The 21,458-nt window shown below is 30.3% G+C and overlaps 2 protein-coding genes across 4 annotated transcripts; one reads left to right on the forward strand and one right to left on the reverse strand.

Annotated features, from left to right (window-relative positions):
* Nucleotides 1-3,630: 3,630 nt before the first annotated feature.
* LOC111681422 (opsin Rh3) lies at nt 3,631-18,164 on the forward strand. Its single transcript, XM_023443193.2, has 4 exons — nt 3,631-3,803; nt 3,995-4,180; nt 4,241-4,587; nt 17,221-18,164. The coding sequence occupies exons 1-4, from the start codon at nt 3,733-3,735 to the stop codon at nt 17,784-17,786; spliced, it is 1,170 nt and encodes a 389-aa protein (XP_023298961.1). The 5' UTR covers nt 3,631-3,732; the 3' UTR covers nt 17,787-18,164.
* Nucleotides 10,924-16,375, reverse strand: LOC111681423 (E3 ubiquitin-protein ligase sina). 3 transcript variants are annotated; one of them, XM_023443194.2, is made up of 3 exons: nt 15,759-16,374; nt 12,249-12,456; nt 10,924-12,192 (listed from the first exon to the last, which is right to left on the reverse strand). In XM_023443194.2, the coding sequence occupies exon 3, from the start codon at nt 12,154-12,156 to the stop codon at nt 11,257-11,259; it is 900 nt and encodes a 299-aa protein (XP_023298962.1). In that variant the 5' UTR covers nt 12,157-12,192; nt 12,249-12,456; nt 15,759-16,374; the 3' UTR covers nt 10,924-11,256. The 3 variants fall into 3 exon arrangements, with proteins under 3 accessions (XP_023298962.1, XP_046807949.1, XP_046807948.1); XM_046951993.1 differs by lacking the exon at nt 15,759-16,374 and adding an exon at nt 13,604-13,751; XM_046951992.1 differs by having other exon boundaries at nt 10,924-12,456; nt 15,759-16,375.
* Nucleotides 18,165-21,458: the final 3,294 nt, after the last annotated feature.

Here is a 21,458-nt window from a genome sequence, read left to right on the forward strand (position 1 = left end):
ATCAAATCTGATATAAGAAAAAAAAGTAGGAAAGTATAGTCGGGCATGGCCGACCATATAATACCCTACACCATTTCTAAATTTTCTAAATGAGGCTTTTTATAGGTCAAATATGGGCCGATCCTCTGTAAATTTGGGAAAAGGATATATTTTTAAATCACAGTTAGTTTTGTTGAGTTTCATTGCGATACAAATGGTTACAAGTCAATTTTAGACGTTTAAGACATTTTTTGAAGGGGGGTTTGTATGGGGGCTAGGGTTAAATTAGGGCCGATCCTTACGAAAATCTGCAGTGTCATTTATACTTATATAAAACTTATTTGTGCCAATTTTAGAGAGATAATAGAATATTTGACGTAATTATGGAATAAAAAGTTCAAATCGGGAGGTACGTTTGTATGGGGGCTAAGTGAAATAATGGACCGATTTCAACCATTTTCAATAGGTTTCGTCCCTCTGCCAAAAAACATGCTTGGTCCAAATTTCATCAAATTATCTTAAAAATTGCGGCCTGTACCTTGCGCACAAGGTTTACATGGACAGCCAGCCAGACGGATGGATGGACATGTCAAAAAATGATTCTGAATCGATCGGTATACTTTAAGGTGGTTATTGGACAATATTTTTGTATGTTACAAACATCAACACAAACGTATAATACCCTCCCCACTATAGTGGTGTAGGGTATAATAAAATTGTGTAAAGATACAAAAATAAATTTTGCTAGTTACATATTTCCAAATACTCACCTTTTTTTGTTGTTCAAATAAATTCCACCGTCGGTTCTTTCTTGCATACAAACACAATATTTTCATTTTGCAACACATACACATACCTACATGTGGACATACATATCCACCAACTTTTTATCTTCAATTTTTTTTTCATTATTTTCAACTCCTTTTCCCCTTACACTTTTTTCAAACTATTTTTTTTTTCTTTCCAAACTTTCCCACCACCCCTTTTGATTAAAACTTTCTCATCACTTAACAAAACGAATGGCCCAACAAAAGAAAACCACCGACCGGCGCTCGGCCTAACAAAATTGCATTGCATTTTTGGCAAATTTTCAAAAAAACACTTTTTTAAACTAATAATTTAACACTTTTTTATAAACATATTTTCATAAAGGTATTTGTAAACAATTTTCAACAAAAATATTTATATATTAACAACTAATTAACGCTTTAGATTAATTTAAATAGGACTATTATCAATAAACAACCGAACACTTTAGAATTTTATAGCAACTAAAGAAGAAGACAAATAACTAAAGAAACAAATGGTAGTAGAAATTGTCATTGTTGTTGTTATTAGTACTCCATTTAAAGAGCAAAAATATAAAAACAATAACAACAACTGCAATAAGTGATGGATGCTTTTTGTTATTGTTCCATTTCATTGTTTTTCTTAAAATTTCAAAAATGTTCGTTTGTTTAGGAATTATTATACTGTTTAAATTAAGGTTAAATGTTAATAATAAATTATTAATAATAAAATATTTTTGTTTTATAATATTAAACAAATGCGAATTTGTATTAGCATATAAAAATATTTATAAAAACTGTTTTAGAAAACAGTGAAAAAAGTGTAAGAAAATTTAAATAAAATGAGTAATTTACTAAATTTGTTAAGGCAATTGTTAGAAGGCAGTCGTTATCTATTGGTTTACAGGGCCATTCGTAAGCTGCCAATCACTGAAGAGAGTGTTGTTGAGTGGGAGTGTAGAAGGAGTACATAGTCTAGTCTATAGTGTGTTTATATAGTATTATAGATATAGTATTGTTCAATCTTTAGTCTAGTTTATATCAGAATAGAATCATCATGGTGATATTTGGAATATGTATGTTTTTAATAGGTCTGAAGGGTAAGTAAGATAAACACTAATCCGAAAGAAATAGACAGTCTAAATAAAATGCAATATATTGTTTACTTAAAATACCGTTTTATTTGCTTTTATCATGACAATTCCTGCATATTTTATTATTGAATTCTCTAATCATTGTCCATTTTATTAATATAGTCATTCACCGTTGGAAACTTTTGAAAGCAACTCAACTCTAGTTAATAAAATTTGACAGCACACGAATCTGTTCCACATGCGATAATGATTCTTTTGTATGGCAAACAGTTGTGTACGGGACAATGCATGGATTACGAGTAATCCATGGCACGAATTTACCATGAACAATAAACGAGTGCAACAATGACAGTCAACAGGTTGTTATCTGGAAAGAACAGACGAACATACAAGTGCATAGCTATTAACGTTTACCAAAAGTTGTAAAAGTAAAGCAAATAATAGTTTATACATACATATGTATATGTACATGAATATGTTTTTTTGTATAATAATGTCTGCATACCTTAGAGACTATATACAGAAAAGCGTAATTAAAGGTAAATAAAAGTGTTACTAAAGAATATACACAAGTTCACAAATCACACTATTTTAGTAGATATTTGTGTATTGAAGTAAGACTCAAGATCTACCATTTACAGTTTTGAGATCTAAAGTCTATTTGTTACTCTAACATTACAAAAATGTTTACAAATTAAATTGTGTTCAAATGTTTTTCAATTCCGAAAATTCGTTCTTTTAATAAATATCGGATATCATTTCAAATGTTTGACTTCTAACTTTAGATTCTCTTGTATTGCCCAGAAATTGGTAAACATTTGTTGTCTTTTTAAACTGATCCGATCACGTGTTCAATCACAGGAAATTAATGTATGTTCCATAGTAAAGTAGGAAAATAAAATGCGAACTGCTTAGAATTTACACTTGACTTTTATTTTATTAATCCGATTAGGATTTAAATTTCAATTTGAAAAACAGGGCCGTACTATTTTTAGGGGGGGCGCATTTTTAAATCCAAGTGTCTATCTATCTATCTATCTATCTATCTATCTATCTATCTATCTATCTATCTATCTATCTATCTATCTATCTATCTATCTATCTATCTATCTATCTATCTATCTATCTATCTATCTATATATATATATATCTATCTATCTATCTATCTGTCTATCTATCTATCTATCCATCTGTCTATCTATCTATATATCTATATATCTATCTATCTATCTATCTATCTATCTATCTATTTACCTATCTATCTATATATCTATCTATATATCTATTTATCTATCTATATATCTATTTATCTATCTATCCATCTATCTATCTATCTATCTATCTATCTATCTATTTATCTATCTATCTATCTATCTATCTATCTATCTATCTTTCTATAGATATATATTATAATATTTGTTACATGCTCAATCCTTCTGATACGGTCCTGCTTTATTTAAAATAGCTCAAGTTCATTTCTCTTGACGAAATCTAACTAAAAATAACCATAAAACAGAAAATCCTAAAAAAAATATCCAAAATCAAAGCTGAAGTACAAGTATTTATTTTAATCCTCTCTAAAATCCAATATCAAACACTTGTAATCGGTGGTTAATCTAATTTCTTTACTAAATAATTTCACTAGATATATACATACATATGTACGTCTGTTTGTGCATATAAATTACATTGCAAATAATTAAAAATCTCAACACAAATTGCAAGTATAAAAGCCTTTCATTTTCGTGTCCAATAATTTGTCGCATTTGACCGGTATTGGAAAGTAGTAGAATAATTTCGGATAAAAAGAAAAATACGAAATACAAATTGTAACGGGAGTGTTTGTTATATTTTTGTTTGGTGTTTAAATAATGGAAAATGTAACATACAGCCCGGCGAATCCATATCGAAATGTCTCGACGGTATTGCGTCCAGATGCAAGGTGAGTACAAAAGTTATTATGTTAGGATCAGGATCGACATATGATAGTGAAATTCATACTTCGAAGATTCGTTATCTGTTTTCATAAGAGAATACAAATTTTTCGCTTTTTTAGATTCGTATTTGCAACATTACTAATTTATTGTTTACATTTAGTCAAATTCTGCATTTTATCTTGCTTTACAATTTCAGACTTTCGGCCGAAGGTCGTTTATTGGGCTGGGATGTGCCACCGGATGAAATACGTCATATACCCGAACATTGGTTGCAATTTCAAGAGCCACCTGAATCGATGCATTATCTTTTAGGCATGTTATACATATTCTTTACCATCTTGTCGATAACTGGAAATGGTCTAGTCATATGGGTTTTTACAGCGTAAGTGATATGAAGTTAAAAAAATCACCTATTATTAATTTTTTTTAACTTAATCTTCAGAGCAAAATCTTTGCGCACCCCCTCCAATATATTAGTGATAAATTTGGCACTCTGCGATTTTTTTATGATGGCGAAAACACCAATTTTCATTTATAACAGTTTTAAACGGGGTTTTGCTCTCGGCAATCTAGGTTGCCAGATATTTGCTATTGTTGGCTCGTATACGGGCATCGGAGCATCGACTACAAATGCTTTTATTGCCTATGATCGTTATAACGTCATTACCCGCCCATTGGAGGGTAAAATGACTCATGGCAAAGCGATTATAATGATAATTTTCATTTATATGTATGCTACACCGTTTGTGGTGGCATGTGCCACCGAAAGTTGGGGACGTTTTGTACCGGGTAAGTGGAAAATGTATTATTTTTTAAAGATTATTTAAAGTTGATATTTTCAAGTTATTTTGAGGGAATAACGTTTTTAAAGTAATGTTTTTAGGAAAATTATTATTTGCAATACATTAGTCCAGTATATAGTCTAGTCTATGATCTACTTTGTAATAGTCTATAACGTGGACCAAAGTGTAGGGCGTGCGGACTTCTGAGATTATAGTCGAGTCTTTGTTCTGGACTATAGTCAAGTCTATGGTCTGGACCATAGTCTACTCTATAGTCAAGTCTATAGTCTGGACTATAGTCAAATCTATAGTCTAGACTATAGTCAAGTCTATAGTCTGGACTATAGTCAAGTCAATAGTCTGGACTATAGTCAAGTCTATAGTCTGGACTATAGTCAAGTCTATAGTCTGGACTATAGTCAAGTCTATAATCTAGACTCTAGTCAAGTCTATAGTCTGGACTATAGTCAAGTCTATAGTCTGGACTAAAGTCAAGTTTATAGCCTGGACTAAAGCCAAGTTTATAGTCTGGACTATAGTAAAGTTTATAGTCTGGACTATAGTCAAGTCTATAGTCTGGACTATAGTCAAGTTTATAGTCTGGACTATAGTCAAGTTTATAGTCTGGACTATAGTCAAGTTTATAGTCTGGACTATAGTCAAGTTTATAGTCTGGACTATAGTCTGGACTGTAGTCAAGTCTATAATTGCACTATTGTCAATGCAATACAGTCAGGATATTCTAGTGTAGTCTATTGTATAGACTACAGTCTAGTCTATAGTTTGAAATAAAGTCTGTGTTCTAACTATAGAATTAAGATTGAATTATGTATATTCTATAGTCTTGTCTATAGTCTACTCTAGAGTCTAGTCTTAGTCTAGAATCTAGTCTAGGCTATAGTCTAATTTAAAGTCTATTATTTAGTCTAATCCATAGTATAGTATATAGTCCAGTCTATAGTATAAACAATTAACTGTACTTTAATCTATAGACTATAGTCTAGTCTAGTCAATAGACTATAGTCTAGTCAATAGACTATAGTCTAGTCAATAGACTATAGTCTAGTCAATAGACTATAGTCTAGTCAATAGACTATAGTCTAGTCTAGTCAATAGACTACAGTCTAGTCTAGTCAATAGGCTATAGTCTAGTCTTGTCAATAGACTAGTATTAAGTCTAGTCTATAGTCAAGTCTATAGTCTAGTCCATAGTCTAGTCAATAGTCTAATCTAGTGTTATAGTATATAGTCTAGTTTATAGTCTACACTATTAACTAGTTTTATTCTATATGCTATAGTCTCTAGTCTAGACTATAATCTTGTCTAGAGTCTATTGTAGAGTCTAGTCTAGAATCTAGTTTGTAGTCTCATCTATAGTCTAATATAATGTATATAGTCTATATTATAGACTATTACCTGTACTTAAGTCTATGGTCTAGACTAGTCTATAGTCCAGTCAATAGTCTAATCTAGTGTTATAGTATATAGTGTAGTTTATAGTCTAGACTATTAACTAGTTTTATTCTATAGGCTATAGTCTCTAGTCTAGACTTTAGTATTGCCTAGAGTGTAGTCTAGAATCTAGTCTAGAGTCTAGTATAGAATCTAATCTTTAGTCTAGTCTTTAGTTTAATCTAATCTATAGTCTAGTCTTTAGTCCATAGTATAGACTATTACCTGTACTTTAGTCTCTAGACTATATTCTAGTCAATAGTCTATTCTATAGTCTAGTCAATAGTCTATACTATATTACCTAAGTTTTATTTTATATGCTATAGTCTCTAGTCTAGACTAGACTATAGTCTTGTCTATAGTCTAGTCTGTAGTCCAGCCTATAGTGTAGTATATAGTGTAGTATATAGTAAAGTGTATAGTGTAGTCTATAGAATAGTCTTGTATAGTCTGTAGTCTACCCTATAGTCTATAATTTAGTCTATAATCTAGACCATATTCAGAACTTTAGTCCAGTCAATACTTTAGTCTACCCGATAGTCTATTGAATAGCCTGACTCATTTGTAAAAGTTGTTTTATATAAAACAGAATTGCTGAGACAGTTGACTATAAAAACTAATACCCGTTATTTATGGGAATTTTCCAGAAAACTTACATTTAACAAATAATTTACTCAACAATAAAATAAAACACAATTTATTGTAATTTTTATTTATTTATTTTTTTTATATTATTTTTTGTTTTTTAATTATCATGGTATTATTATTTAGAGATCAACTAACCTAGGATAAAATATATATTTATGTTTATATATATATATTTATATATTTTTATTTGTGTGTATGCCATTTTTTAGCTTATAATTTTAAATACTAGATAAATTGTTTCTGATGTTTTCAAATTAATATTAAAACTATGTATTTTTCTCATATTATTTTAAACATACATATCTATCTCTCTTTTTGTTTTTTTTATATGTATCTATGTATGTGTAGAATAATAAAATTATAAAATTAACTTAATCGCATTTGTGTATCAAGTTTGTCCAGTAGTTGTGAACAAATCTTGCAAATTTGTTTTCATTTTCAACACCATTTTGTCACATTCATTCAAGTTATATTTAAATTTTATTTTTATAAAAATTTTAATTTTTAAATTTGTTTTATAAACATAATTTTTTTTTATTAAATTAATTAAAAATATATTAATTTTTAATTATTTATTTTTTATTTAATTAAAAACACAAATAAGTTTTTTTATTAATGAAAAAATGAAAAATGTTTTAAGGTATATTGTGTATATTCGAGGTTGTGGGGATAATCAGTAAAACATTTAAACAAATATTATTTAATTTACATTAAATTCTATTATTTTATTAAGTTAAATAATTATAAAATTAATTAAACAACCAAAAAAACTTTATGCAAAGTAAAACAAAGAAAAAATAATAAAAATCAAAATTAAACATTTTAATTTCTTTTAAAAATATTTAAAATTTGCTATGCTTGCTTGAATTTACATAGGAAGACTATGCAAATATTAAAAGAATTAAACAAAATCAGTTCATTTTTAGGTTTATAACAATAATTTCTTTCTAACTGCCATCAAAGATGTTAAACAAAAAGTTGGATTAGATTTTATACAATTTTTTTTTAAATTTTCAAATAAATTAAAGAAAACATTTAGTTAGTTAATATTTTATATTTAAAATCACTGAAAATTATTAAAATTTTTTAAATTAATATTATAAGTTTTTAAAATCATTAGTAAACTGTAAATTATGAAAATTTCTCTCGAATTTTAGAATTTTTTTGTATTTCACTTACTTCCAGTTATAATACAGAAATCCTTATTGACTCTTCCTTAGTTTCCAATTGCTTTCATTAGTTCGTCTAATAATATTTGTAAAAAATGAAGAAAATTCATGAAATTATTCAACTCTATTCTACATTTCGTTTACATTTACGCATTCAGTTACACAATGATCGAAAAAAGGTATTCCATCAAAAAGAAGAAGCAATTCCATTTCGTTTCAATGCTTTGCATTTCGATCGTAATTACGTTTTTGTAAGTTGCTGTTTATACCAAAGTTGCCAAACGGAAAAAAATTTCGATTCAAATTGAAATGCAGAATAGGGGCCATCATTCCTAGGCCGAATGAAGGCATTCGCGAACGAATAATCTTTAGTAACAAAATCAAATGTCGTTATTGAAATTACGTTCAGGCTTGAGTTTGTTGCTTGTTTGTGTTTGTTGCCTGTGCGTCCCACTCGTAATCGTGTAGTGTAATACTTCGTATAAATGTACAAAGTTATAAATCCGTTGTGTACAATAACTGCGTGCTTTGATATTCACCCCTATTCTGTATTTCGATTACGTTTCCGCAATCAGTTACGCAACGATCGAAAATTGGAATTCCAAAAAAACGGAATCATAAGAAAAAGAAGAAGCAATTCCATTTTATTTTCAAATGCTTTACGATTTTGAGTATTCTGTATTACAAACGTTACTAAATTCTGATAAGTTGTTATTTTAGTTACGGAGCTTCAAATCGAAATGCAGAATACCGAAGTTGCCGAACGGAGAAAATTTCGATTCATATTTAAATGCCGAATAGAAGTGATTACCTCAAAGTTATGTTTTATTGGTTGAGACCATAGAATACTCAAACGTTTATACGCTGAGAGAGACCATAAAACCTTAACTGTTTCTATCCTGGTGGAGACTATTTAACTTTACTGGTGGAGTAACATTAAAAACTAATTTAAAGGATTCCAGCTTCCTATATGAAGATATAGTGACGTTTTGCTTATGCGTTCAGTCATTAAATTAAATAATCCAGACAAGAAATCGACCAAAAAAATTCACAATATGGGAAAAAAGTGAGCGGATAAGGTGAATGAGCGATAGGACTGTATCTATTGTACCAGTTTGACTATGTCTAATAGTTTATTTTTACCGAGGGAAAACATTCGAAATAGTACAGCTGTCGCTGAGCTGACAACTTGTGCCCGATTATTATTCGGGACTTTTAGAAGCAAAGTTCCAATTGTTCAGACAGAATGTCTGTACGACTTCTATAGAATTTGTAATTACAAAGAACATCTATTGAACATCTTCTTTGTCTTTGTCCAAGAGTTTTAAGTTCTCTGCACCAATAGGACTGTATAACTGTTATTGTAGGACATCATATGGCAGTGTAATTAGTTTGCCAATGATAACCACTTGGTGTCCATAAGCTTCATTGATTCTTTATTTCGCTCTCTCTCTCTCTTTATTAACTTTACGCGGTTTCTGGTTTTTTCTGTTTCCTTTTGAGGAACTTGGCGCATTCTAACAGCAACCAAGTACTCCACGAAATTGGATCTCCGCTCCTCAACGACCCAATTCTCAATAGGCCAAAGATTGTCAACTCAGCAACAGCTGTATCAACCGGAAGTTTTTTTCCCCAGGGAAGCACATGCAGTTACAGCTAACCTGTTACAAAAACAACCTACATAAACATTCCTACCACAATTGGATGTACGCTACGGAACGACCTGATTCTCAATCTGAGAAAGATTGTCAACTCAGCAACTGCTGTATCAAATGGAAGTATTTTGCCCCAGGGAAGAATATCCAGTCACAGCCAATCTGTTACAATAACAGCAAGATCTTCGCTCCGAAACGAACTGTGCAATACTCGGCCAAAGATTGTCATCCTAGCGACAGCTGTATCAAAAAACTCGTTTCCCTAGTAAAGAACTATGGACCACAATCGCACTGTTACATCAATATGCAAATTTGTTCGACCCTTTTTTCCTTTCTATAGAAATTTCTAGAATAACATTTTTACACCGAATACTGTCATTGCGGATGCGAGCCTTTAAGATTGCTCAATAAAGTGGCAAGTAAAATGTGAACTTTATATGGTCAACTCAAATCAATATTTTCAATTAAAGTCTGAAAGAAAATTAACTAAATTTTTTAGTATATTAATTATATAAACCTAGATACTGGCAGTGTTATTCCGACAACATAAGACTTTGAGTATCTATAGATATAGATATTGTTTTTTCGAACTTGTCGGCATTTTTCGTGTTCGGATATCTCTATATAATAGTTCTAGAGTACAAATTCTTTGACAATCACTCCTATCGCCAATAGAAGTGAAAATGTTATTCCCTTGAAATTTTCATTTCCCTCGAAGGAAAAATTGCTATCGTGAACTTGTTATGAATAATTCATTCACAATAGTTAATTTTGTATGGAACAGCTGTTTAATGTTTACAAAATTCCATCAACAAATTTCACAACAGTGGAAATTTTTTCACGACAATAAAGTTAGTGAACGAAAAAAGTGAAAAGGGAACATATTTCACGTGAAGTGATGATTGGCGATAGCGGTGAATATGTTTTAGTATGAAATTTTTGTTGAAGCTTTCGAATGCGTTCTTACATTCAATTTTCGAACGCTTTCTTTCTAGAAATAGTTGCTTTTAAGAACACATAGTAGTTCCAGTGAATTAGAATAGAAAACTTTTTAGAATTTCTCTAGAATAACAACAATATGTTAGTTTCAAACATGTTGTCCTATAATCTAAAGCGGTACTGTTGACACTACTTCTAGAACTAGTTATTTTAGAAAGAATTTACAAATTCACTTAAATATAATAGTTTTGCAAAATAACAAAATAAAAAGTGTCAATTAAAAAGTGTGCTATCGATATTTAATAAAACCAAAATATGTTTAAAATATACAAAACGTAAACTATTTCCTTTAAATATTAAAATTAAAAAAAAAAATAAAAAATATATATTAGTAGTAAACTCAAAAATATTAATAAAACATTTTAAAACAATGAAGAAAAATTAGAAAGAAAAGTTTTTTAAAAACTTTTCTAATTTATACATAAAAATTATTATTGAACTTCTAGAAAGAAAAATTAAATTGATGATTGTTTTCTTTCATTAATAAACTTTTACATAATTTTGTATATTATATGCTGTAAGTTATTATGTATATGCATGTATTTGTGTCTTCTTATACATACACATATAGACCATGAGCCAAGCATGTTATTTAATTAAATATATATTCTTTTTCCATTATTATAATTTTATTTTATAATTTATATTTATATTTATATATACTTCTCATTTATCTCTCTCCAATTTTTTTTGGATGATTTATTAAATTAAATTCTTCCTTAATCACTTTTAATATTGTTGTGGTTGTTGTTATTATACAATTGAAATGGTAACATTGATGCCTAAATTACCATTATCGGCAAATAGTTGGGCAATCGAGGTGTCAAAGACCAGACAGTCAGAATTGTGTATGGCTGAGGCCACACCTTCATGTATGGAACGAGGCATTGCTTCCCAGGTTAAACGTCGTCGATTGCCATTCAATTCCAAACGATAAACAAAATTCTCGGCCTCTTTGCGTGAGCCTATTAACTGAACAATGGCAAAGAATTGCTGATGACCATCATATTTCTCTTGTTTCTCTAGCACCAACATAAAATGATGACCGAAACATGACTGCATCATAACCCAATCCACGGCACCGGGCAAATTAATATCTGTGGCTAAGAATACTATATCCTCCCCCTGTAGTGTTGTTATACTCTTGTGTGACATCATTAAATGTTGCATGACTAGATCGAGAGGTCCCTGCCATTTGCAGGAGGCACCTGGACAAGGGCACAAATACGGTCGACATTCGCAGGTCTCTTCATGTTCTGTTTTCTCCGTGTAGAGCAATGAGGCGGTACAACCATAGCCCGAATGTTTGCAGGGAAATTTGACATTCGAGGCCACTTTCTCCATGGCCAAATTGCGTATATTGGCGAGTGGTCCACGACATGTGGGACAGCAGGTAAGCTTGGAACGGCACGAGACACAGACCAAATGACCGCTGGAGCATTGTAATATGGGTGGCAGAACATAGTCAAAGCACACCGGGCATTCAAATAATGATGTTAGATCGGTCGACATACCGACATCACCGCCACCGGCGGACGACAATGATGAACTAGACGATGATGATGTATTGGCTGATGTATTGCTAGTACTTGAATTGCCTGTAGCAGTACCAGTTGGTGTTTCACGTCGTTTAGGATTTATTTTATTAGACATTGGACTTTGGTATTTTGTAGTTTTAGAAAATTGTCCCTGTGTTTTTATTATTATTTTAGTTTTTTTTGTTAATAATTTATATAAAAACTTACTATTGGGGCATTCGTTTAATGTATTCCTCTAATAGTTATTGGCAGTTATTAAAACCGTTATTGTAATTATTGTTGTTTTAGGTGTTGTTGTTGTTGTTGTTGTTGATGATGTTGGCGTAGTAATTATTAAAACAAAATGTGAAACGAAACTCTTGTTAACTAATTGTAAAGTCTTATTGTGCTTTTACATTGAAAAAAGTAATGTTATCTGGAAAAAAATAGACATAGAGAAATAAAAATAAAAGTTATTAGATTTTATTGATTTAACAATTTATGTGTGTTATATACAAGGTGTAATTATTTAATTCCTTATGGTGATTTAATGAGTGAAAGTCTGTACTACTAATGGTCTGTTCTCTAGGGTTCTTACACTGAACAATATATTTTATTTGTTTTGTTTAGTAATGAATACATTAATGTCTGCTTATTTATTTCTTTTGTAATTTCTATTCTATGTTATTATATTTTGTATCATAGATATCTTCTGAATAAAAATCATCTGTTGAATTTGGCTTTGCAATTATATACATTAAACTTATTGTCATGTACATATGAATGTTTTGTGCAGAATGTACATACATACATACATACATACATACATACATACATACATACATACATACATACATACATACATACATACATACATACATACATACATACATACATACATACATACATACATACATATATACATACATACATACATACATACATACATACATACATACATACATACATACATACATACATACATACATACATACATACATACATACATACATACATACATCCAATCCGAAAAAATACACCTAGGCCTCTATCGGGCCTGTTGTGCGCTCCTTAACCAGTGCCTCAGGTGGAATCGAACCCACCACCTCCTATCTATCTATCTATCTATCTATCTATCTATCTATCTATCTATCTATCTATCTATCTATCTAACTATCTATCTATCTATCTATCTATCTATCTATCTATCTATCTATCTATCTATTTACCTATCTATCTATCTATCTATCTATCTATCTATCTATCTATCTATCTATCTATCTATCTATCTATCTATCTATCTATCTATCTATCTATCTATCTATCTATCTATCTATCTATCTATCTATTTATCTATCTCTCTATCTACAAACCTACCTATCTATATATCTATATACCTATCTGCATATACATTTATCTAACTAACTATCTATCTATTTACCTATATATCTATCTATTTATCTATCTATCTATCTATCTAACCAGCTTTTTAATAAAAAAATACTTAAAAATACATGGAGTTTGTACAGAATTTCCAATTAAGAACTGACAACATGTCATGTTGCATTTTCTGCCAGAGTTACCTTAATATTATTGGCTTTTCCAATAATGTTTTATTTATAAATTAATTCACTAACAATTATTATCAATAACAAACTTAGAATTTGGTTAATTTTCACCACTTTTTGTACATTTAAAAAACTATTAAAAAGTACGTTAAATCCTCCTCTATCCAATTGCACTTGCAGACAATTTATAACTGAATAAAAATCCCCGAAAAAATAATTCGTAACAAACTAAAAAACCCAAACAGATTTTTTTTAATTAAAGCTATCTTTTTTTTCAAACAACTTAAACATTTTGTAATTTTAACTAGTATTTACTTAAAACTCATTCATAGCATTTCTCGTTTTGTATAGTGCCATTATCAAATTATCATAATAATTTCAGACAGTTAACTCTAATACTGATGACTTTTTCGGTGCCGAGCACACTTGCCACAAGCGTAACACAATTAGTTTTATTATTAAGTAAAATTTAAATAAACATGTAACCGAAATACATAACACCCGAGTGTTGCTGCTGCTGTTGCTTCTCTTTTTATGTATTTTATATTTTAAACAAATAAATTTCTTGAATTTTCTTATTTTCTCAATGAATTTGCAAAAAAATTATGGCAACAGAAAATCATACAGACAACAGAAATAAAACTAAATAACAAAATTTAGCTGCAGAAACTAAATACCAAAATAATCAGACAATGTATGTATTCCAATAGTAAAATTTTAAGTATATTAGGATGGCTTATTTATTCAGCAAAAAAAAAACTTTTATGATCATGATTTTGGTAACTGTAGGGGATGAAATGACAATTCTTTATTATACCTTCTGATCAATATATATCTTTATAAATTGATTATAATGATTTGAAGTTGTTAAATGTTAAGTTAAGACCAAAACTTTTAAAAATATCTTTAAATATTGCAATGATTTACATAATTCTTCTGGTGCCACCCTAATGTACATATATAATTATTTAGTCACACAAAAATAATATGTACATTTATTCAACTAAAGAAATAAATCGCCACTGTCCGACTACATAATGCACTATATAAAAGAGACTATCAATACGGCATAGAGTAGTAACAGTTCCAAGAATATTGTTAAGAGAAATACTTTTCTGCTTTTTATTATCTGTTGACCAGTTTAATAATCTGTTCAGTAGAAAAGTCTATAGACTAGTTGACTTTGCACTAATATACGGACTCGTATTTTGGGATATTTTTAAATACTCTATGGAGTAATCACCAGTCTAAGCATTAGTCTAGGCAGGGATCTAGAGGGGGCGGTATATATTGAACCCAAACAGAAAAATTTTGATACAAATATAAAAATCTATGAAAAAGTCATAATTCTGGCTTTCACTAAAAGTGTTGTAAACCTTATCTTAAATTGATAATACATTCCCAACTAAGTAAAGTGCATACAAAAAGTTAAAATGTTAATGATTTTTTAATTTTGATTTACTTTATAGCGACTAACTAAAAAAACTAAAACATACAATTATATACTGCAGCAGCAGTGTCTGTAAGGATGTATGTATGTATGTTTGTAAGTTTCTTTGGTTGGCTGGTTACAAACATACAAAAATGTTTCTTGTTATTGTTTGTCTCTCTATTTAGTTTCGAGGAATTCAGGTGGTTGCAATAAGCAAGTAAAGCAATATAATGGTTAATCTTTGTTTTGTTTTTTATTATTTTTTGTGTCTGTCTACTTCACCCTATCTATATGTTTGAGAAATAAATGAATGGAGTAAAAAAAACAAAAAACGGTAATAAGTCACAAACTGCTTTCGTATAGCGCTCTATCTCTGTTTGCGTTTGTTTTCATTTAAATATAAATAATGGTGGTATCATCAAACTAACGGTAGGGGAAATTAAAAGCAAACAAAAAAACATTACATATGGAAAAAAATTACACACGTTGTTGATTGACCTTTTAATATATGCATGTCTGTCTGCATTCATACATACATACATGCGTGTGCATGTTTAATCAATTTTTTTTTATTTTCTTTTTTAAGAATTGATATGTAATAAATTACAATTATTAAGGATTTTTAAATTTTTTCCTTTGATTCACATTTTTAAGCTATTTGTTTATATTTTTGTTATTACTTAATTTTAAATAGTAAAATTTTGAATTTAATTTTATATAAAACACAAAAACACTCACTGTTTAAACACGTTTGTAGAGATGACAGACGAATTTTCTTCTTTTTTTATACTAAAGCAGCAGCATCTGTTCTACGCTGACGTTTCATATGACCAAATGGTTTTTGTTGTTGTTGAGTTTGTATTGTTTTTTTTTTCTTTATTTATGGTGGTGGTATTATGTTGTTGTCACTTTTTTTGTATAAAACGTCTACGTCGCTGCTTTGAAAACAAAAGCAGCGTTTTAATTTTTTCTTTAAAAATGTTCTATTTTAATTAATAAATAAATTACTTTTGTAATCTATTTATTATGTTGTATGTATTATTCAGCTATATTATTGAATAATTTATTAATTTAAACATTTTCTTTAATTTCTTGCTGCTAAAAAACAGTTTTCTTATTTTTTAATTTTTGTTATATTTCTATTTTCGTCGTATTTTTGTAATGGTTGTCGTAGTTAATCGTGTTAACATTTGTGGTTACAGGCTGTTTTAATTTCATAAAATTCTTTTAAAACTTTTATTCTTATTGTTTTATTTAGTTTTTATTTATTACTATATGACATAAACACTGTTTTGTAATATTTTAAATGATTTTTATTTAATTATGTGATTTTCTCTAAGAAATTTCAGTTTTTTTCCCTTAACTTTTATCTATAAAAAATTTTATAGTCGTAGTCAGAGCCCTGTGTCGACAAATATTAACGTCTACAACGGCTGATACTAAAAATGTCGCAGGCGACTGACTGTAAAAATCTCAGTGGCGGCTTAAAATCGATTGTAAGTCGGCTAAGTTTTCAGCTAATTAAAAAAACGGAATCCGAAGGACTATTAAAATACTTACCAAATACGTTTGAAAATATAGTTTTTGATTTGTTAAAAAAAATAATGTATACTACAAGCAAATGACAAGTCGACTTCGCTCGGTATTCATAAATTTTTCTGTAATTAGCCGCCGTTTAAAAGTAGTTGCGGGCTGCCGCCTATGGTTTTGCTTGTGTCTCTGCTATAGTCTGTAGAACCCTGAAAAGAAATAAACTTACTTGGTTGCATGAAATAGTACTAATTTTAAGGGTTGTTGTTAACTTAAGAGGGAAATTAAAAAAAACAACAACAATTTGAATTAAACATTTTCCAAATCCTATTGATTTATTACCGTTAAATTAGTATATAAATTGTGCAATATTTTATATTTTTTTATTAATTAATTGTCGTATTCAAAAACCCATTATTAATGTGTTGTTTCTAGATAACGTGTGAGTAGTTTGAGATAAAATTTTACTTGTATTTTGTTTTTCTTACGATAGCAAAATATAAGTAAAACTTGTGCTCTAACTTCTCGTTCGATATGTAGAAACAACACATAAAGTTTATGTAAAAACGGGTATTAATAACCATTCTTAACTTAATAATAGATTTATGATACGGCATTTAAACTTTTCACTCAAAACTAACTAAACAACAAGTGTTTTTATTATTTTCAGAGGGCTATTTAACATCATGCACTTTTGATTATCTAACGGACAATTTCGATACCCGCCTTTTTGTTGGTACAATTTTCTTCTTTAGCTTTGTTTGCCCCACCGTTATGATCATCTACTATTACAGTCAAATCGTAGGGCATGTCTTCAGTCACGAAAAGGCTTTAAGGGAGCAAGCGAAAAAAATGAATGTGGAATCATTGCGCTCGAACGTTGACAAAAGTAAAGATACTGCAGAGATTCGTATAGCTAAGGCAGCCATAACAATATGTTTTCTATTCTTCGTATCGTGGACACCATACGGTGTAATGTCTTTGATAGGAGCCTTTGGCGATAAAAGTCTTTTAACACCGGGTGTAACAATGATACCGGCTTGTGCCTGTAAAATGGTTGCCTGCATTGATCCATTTGTTTATGCCATAAGTCATCCGAAATATCGTTTGGAGTTGCAAAAACGTTTGCCTTGGTTAGCTATAAATGAAAAAGCACCGGAGAGTACGAGTACGGTTTCATCATCGAGCACGGCGCAACCACCGGATCAAGGGCAACAACAATCAACAGCAGCCTAAACTAATTAATAATACTTTGTAGTTTAAGTTAAATGTGATAAAATTTAAGTTAGTCTTTAGTATGTATAATATTTAATAATAGTTTGTTAAGTTAATAATTTATAGGATTTTGATGATGACCCTATTACGAAAATGGTTTATGCTTAATAATTTGTTACTACATGGCGGATTGACCTATTTTTATAATGTTTAAAGGACTGTGTTTCGGATTTAACGTTTATATGGATACATTTAAATATGACAGTTTTAAGTCATATTTAATTGAACAAGTAAAACTTTGTATATTTTGTGGTATTTATAAATTTTACCGGTATTTATTTATTTTTTGTAGTTGTTTTATTTTAAATCCATAAATGGATTATATTAATAAATAGAATTTATTGCAAATACAAATTTATAAAAGAATTATTCATTTAGTATGTAAAACATTTGCGATCACTTTAATTTTTCAACGAAAATCGATTTTTTTGTGAAAAACATAAAATCGATTTTCTGGCGAAACAAAAAGAATTTAAATCTGTGATCACTTTATTTCTAAAGTGATCGAGTGAAAACTTAAAATTGCAATTTCTGGCGAAACTAATGGCTCTACGACAAAAAGAATGAAAATCTGCGATTATTTCTATTTTCTTCAAAAATTAAACTTTTGTTTAGTGAAATCGTAGAGATAAATTTTCTTTTACAATCTCTACCTTCCATCCAATTATCAGATTAGTTAATCTAAAAATAAATTGATTCTGATCCCAGCAAAAAACAAGTATGAATTTATAGTCTGACATTGCCGACCATATGATACCCTACAGTATGTTAAAATTGTGGATTTTTTTATATAAAGCATTTAATTTGTTTTATCGTGAAATTGTTTACTTATTGTTGACAAAAAAGAGATCTTCTACAAGAGGGCTCATAGGGGAGAAGGGGTAAATATGGGCCTATCCTTATAAATTTTGGTAGATGAATTTACGTCTACTTCAAAGTCATTTATGTAGATTTTGATCGTTTTTTTTAGTAATTATAAGTTAATTTTGACCTTCAAGTCATTTTCTGAAGAGGAGTTTGTATGGGAGCTAGGGTCAAATGAGGCCCGATCACTATAAAAATTAGTATTGTCATTTATTGTTCTATAGAACTAATTTTTGCTGATTTTTTTTTTTTTTGACATTAAAAAACATTTTACGTAATTGTGAGCAAAAGTGTAAACTGCTAAAGGGCCGATTCGGGGGGTACGGTTGTATGGGGGCTAGGAGAAATAATGGACCGATTCCAAACATTTTCAATAGCGTTCGTTTTTGAACCAAAAAAAGAGTATGTGTCAAATTTTATCAAATAATCTTGAAAATTGCGACCTGTAGCGTGCGCACAAGCTTTACATGGACACACAGACAGACGGACGGACATAGCTAAATCGACTCAAAAAGTGATTCTAAACCGAATGGTATACTTTAAGGTGGGTCTAGAACCAATATTTTTGGGTGTTACCAACTTCAGCACAAACGCATAATACCCTCCCCACTATAGTGGTGTAGGGTATAATAGTTGATGTCATACTTTACAAACGACATATTAATCACATTTAAAAATGCGATTATATATATTTCGCTTTTATAAACCAAATATTTCTTTACAAATGAAACCCCAGTTAAAAGTGAGGAAAGAAATGTAAAAAAGTCACTACAAATAACATATTCGAAGAACATCAAACTTTGATGAAAAACCAATGAAATAAACACAAGCGGATTTTTATTACATCTATGAATAAGATTTGATGTAGTTCATAGTTGTCAAAAATGAACAACATCCCTCCAATGACACGCTTATGTAAAATTCATAGGTTTTTCACCAATATTTGAAGTACTTCAAGTATGTTATTTGTGGTGAAAATTCTACTTCTTTTTCCTCACTTTTTTTGCTGGGATGTTAATCCCCTTTTATGTTTTTGAGTAAAACATAACATAAGAGCTATTGCGCCAGTCGCAATTCAGGTCTGAGTTGGGGAACAATTCTCGCGTCATCGCGATTATTTCTTAAACGCGTTCAGGCTTGTGTTTGTTGCCTGGCTTTCGACAGTTTTGCGTCTCGCTCGCACTGGTGTAATGTATTACTTCATGTAACTGTTCAAAGTTACATGTTGTCTACATTAACCTCGTGCTTTCGTTTTACCTCAAGTGAGGTTATGTTTTATTGGTGGAGACCATAGAATACTCAAACGTTTTTAACTGGTGGAGACCATAAAATACTCATGATATAACCTGGTGGAGACCATTTAAACTCAAATATATACTGGTGGAGACCATTAATACTTTTGATGAAATCAAGTCCGGATGCTCCAACTTCCTATATGAAGGTATAGGTCGGTTGGTGGGGTTTTCTCTGGACAAACGTGTGATAACCTGGCAATATGAGTGCTTGATGCACCGCCATCCTAATCAAAACCCAAAAAAAAAAAAAAAAGAGCTATTGCGCCAAAAAAGGAATTAAGGAGTGAGATCGAAAAATTCTTAACACACGTTTTTCATTACATTTTTCAACCAAAGTATTATTTGATTTTTTTTTTTTGATCAAGTTACCTTTGAAAAGCATGTCAGTTATTATGTGTAATGTCAATTATATTATTTTTTTTGTTAATCTGATTAAAATGAGTGACCAGAAAAAAGTGCGTACAGAAATTATTAAATATTTTCAACTAAACCCAACTTGGTCTTACAAAAAGTTGGCCAAGCATACAAAGGTCTGCCGTCAAACTGTTTCCAATGTTATTAAACAGTACCGGGAGAACTTGTCAGTTGATAGAAAACCTGGTTCAGGTAGAAGGAATGGTCCACATGATGTTTCTAAAGCCAAAAAAAAATAGAACGCATTTTCAAAAGAGCTCCCAACACATCCGGTAGGAAAGCACCTCGGTTAGCTCAGTGCTCGGACTATTTGGTACGAAAAGTTAAAGCTAATGCAGGTTTAAAAACATACAAGGCTCAAAAAGTTCCTGACAGGAACGCTGCTAAAAATTTAGAGGCCAAAAACAGAGCACGGAAATTGAAGTCAAGTTTTATAAAAAAATATTCTTGCTGCATAATGGATGACGAAACGTATGTTCTGGCAGATTTTTCGCAACTTAAAGGTCAAAAGTTTTATGTTGCTGATGCTCGAGGGAATGTTGAAGAAAAGTTTAGGACCCAAAAGCAGACAAAATTTCCCAGAAAGTTCTTGGTATGGCAAGCAATATACAGTTGCGGCAAAAGAAGACAATCATTTGTTACAACGGGCTCTATAAATACCGAAATTTACATCAAGGAATGTTTACAAAAAAGGCTGCTTCCATTCATAAGACTTCATAATGTGTCCACTTATTTTTGGCCTGACTTGGCATCCTGTCACTATGGTAAACAAGCCCTTGAGTGGTACAAGAACAATAATGTGGTATTTGTACCAAGAGAGGCAAATCCTCCAAACTGCCCGGAGCTAAGGCCAGTGGAGAGATATTGGGCTCTTGTTAAAAGAGAATTGAAGAGTACAAAAAAGGCGTCCAAAAGTGTGGGAGATTTTAAACGGAGATGGACTACATGTTCGAGCAAAGTGACAGAAAGCACTATAAAAACGTTAATGGAAGGGTTTCCGAAAAGGGTTCAAAATTTCATCACTAGTGATTAAAACTATAAAAATATTTTTTTTTGTAAA

The sequence above is a fragment of the Lucilia cuprina genome, chromosome 5 (assembly GCF_022045245.1).
Source record: "Lucilia cuprina isolate Lc7/37 chromosome 5, ASM2204524v1, whole genome shotgun sequence".
NCBI lineage: Eukaryota > Metazoa > Arthropoda > Insecta > Diptera > Calliphoridae > Lucilia > Lucilia cuprina.